General features: G+C 36.6%; 1 protein-coding gene across 1 annotated transcript; it reads left to right on the top strand.

Moving 5' to 3' along the window:
- On the top strand, nt 1–1,460 carry LOC112011521 (uncharacterized protein At5g39570). Its single transcript, XM_024043893.2, has one exon. It carries the CDS (start codon nt 359–361, stop codon nt 1,337–1,339), a length of 981 nt encoding a protein of 326 aa, XP_023899661.1. The 5' UTR covers nt 1–358; the 3' UTR covers nt 1,340–1,460.
- The last annotated feature ends 772 nt before the right edge of the window (nt 1,461–2,232 follow it).

Raw genomic sequence — 2,232 nt, 5'->3', positions numbered from 1 at the left:
GTAAGAGAAGAAACTTTTACCCGCATAACAACAAAGTTCTCTACATAAATCGAGTTCTCCATCTTTCATGCATGTGCAAAATTTGTTTTTTATTCTCAAATTAGATCAAAATTGTGTGATAGGGAATAGTAGATGGATGAGAAGATGGATAAGACTGACCCTAAAGATATGCATTATCTTTTTTCTTTTTTTAAAAAAGATATGCATTTTCAATAATGCGCAAAAGCCACTTTATGTCCTAGCCATTCTCCAAGAAGTTGCTTTTCGCTAACATTGAGTAATGTATAAGATAACTGTATAAGCGAAAAAAAAAATGTATAAGATTACTGCTGGAGAAATTGAGTTTGACTGATCAACAATGGCCTATTACAGATCCAGCTATCTTGAGGATGATCTTGGTGAGTACAATCTTACCCCTTATGGTGATAGTTATGATTCAGTTCCAAGTCATGGCTTAATGGATTATTATCCTAGCTATGATTCCAACAATTATCAGTTCTTTGAGTATAACTCAATCCCTTGTTATAGTGCTTACAATCCTCCACATAGCTATTCATCAATTGCATATTCTACCTCTACTTTCAGTGAGCCTAGATGTATTGAGTATCACCCTGATGTTTATGGTGGGGACTACAATCCTGGTTTGACTCAATTTGTGATATCTTACTCTACTGTGGAGTTTAATGTGCCTGAATTTGATGATTATGATCCAACACCTTATGGTGGTGGTTATGATATGGCTCAAAGCTATGGCAAGCCCCTTCCAGCTTCAGATGAAATTTGTTATCCTCGATCTATGCCACCGGATCCAAATGCTGTCACTTCTGGGTCCATCGCATTGCCTAGTGGGAAAGAGGAAACTGGTGCGCTGGCAGAAAAACCTCAAAATGGAAGCAAACAATCCTTGGCGAATGAAGAAGAGCAGCAATTACATGATATCAGTGACAAAGGCCTTGACAGTCACAAAGAGGAACCTTTTCAAGGAGATGGGAGTGGATATGGAAATGGAATAGCTGAAGAGCATGGTTATGATTCTTATGACAAGCCGGTGCCCGAACCTCCAAGTGGATATGGCTTGGAAGCCATGGACCTTTGTGAAAGTTTATTTGGTTATTGGCCTTGCTTGTCTCGTGAGAAAAGGAGATGTGATCGTCAATATTGTGCCGATGAAGGAAGCAACAGCGATCCATGGAAGGGAACTGCAGATTATCTCTTTGGAAGTTCAAATCCATATGGTGAAAGAAGGGCTGTTGAAGGTAGCTATGTGGATTCTAATTATGGCTATGAAAGGCATTATCAGGAGCAGCCTCTCTATAGGCAGGTTTATTATGATGAGTAATTGATTATTCAATGTTCATACTTCATAGATGAATAAATTCAGGATATTAAGACTGCAAAAAGTTGCAATTGTTTCCTTCTGATTTCAAGGATGAAAAAAAATTTGTCATGTATTGTTTGGATCTCTTGTTCCTATCTAGGAAAATAAGTTCATGATTGTAGATAGTTTTACTTTGTCATAGAGAAAAAAAAAAATATATATATATATATATTCATTTCTAAGTTATTTTTTGGTGTGAAGCAATATGAAACCATAGTATCCAAAAAGCATCCAATGGCTCTCTTTGAAGAGGGATGATCTAGACCTTACAACTTTCGGCACTACCTCATTGAAGCCCAGCTGTTTGAGTAGACTAATTTCAAAAGTTTAAACATTGTTGTAGACTCTTAAGGTGACTGATCCAAAATGGGAAAACTTTGAGCAGGGATCACTTCAATTATAGAACTTCAATTCATGGAACTCTTTAGCCGGAAGAACAATTCGTAGAAAACAAGAACCAATGTTCCCAGCTATTATTCTTCTATGAAGCTTCTTATTGTAGCTGTAGACTAAAATATAATTTTGAATAGGGAAAATTGCACTTTACTCACCTGTGGTTTGGCTCGTTCTAATTGTGTCTGCCCGTGGTTTAAAAGTTATCACTTAACTCACCTAAGGTGACCTCCGTTAGACTCCCGTTATCCATCTCTCCATTTTCACCGTTAAAAATATGGGTAAATATGTCTTTTTCATTATATTTGATGTCTCTTTCTTCTTCTTCACAATCAAAATCTAGAAATGTATATGGAATGATGCGATTAACATTCTTACCCAATGCTCACTGCAATTGCCAAACATACTTTTACAATGACAAGAAAACCAATACACTTACAATCACAAACAAAGCTACAAAT

Source organism: Quercus suber, unplaced genomic scaffold, assembly GCF_002906115.3.
Source record: "Quercus suber isolate HL8 unplaced genomic scaffold, Cork oak 2.0 scaffold_36, whole genome shotgun sequence".
In the NCBI taxonomy this organism is placed as follows: Eukaryota; Viridiplantae; Streptophyta; class Magnoliopsida; order Fagales; family Fagaceae; genus Quercus; species Quercus suber.
Note: the sequence above shows the minus strand (reverse complement) of the source record. Positions and strands in the feature narration are given on the sequence as shown.

Bases quoted from the DNA above. Each gene is read 5' to 3' on its own strand.
- LOC112011521 (XM_024043893.2), top strand. From the start codon at position 359: ATGGCCTATTACAGATCCAGCTATCTTGAGGATGATCTTGGTGAGTAC.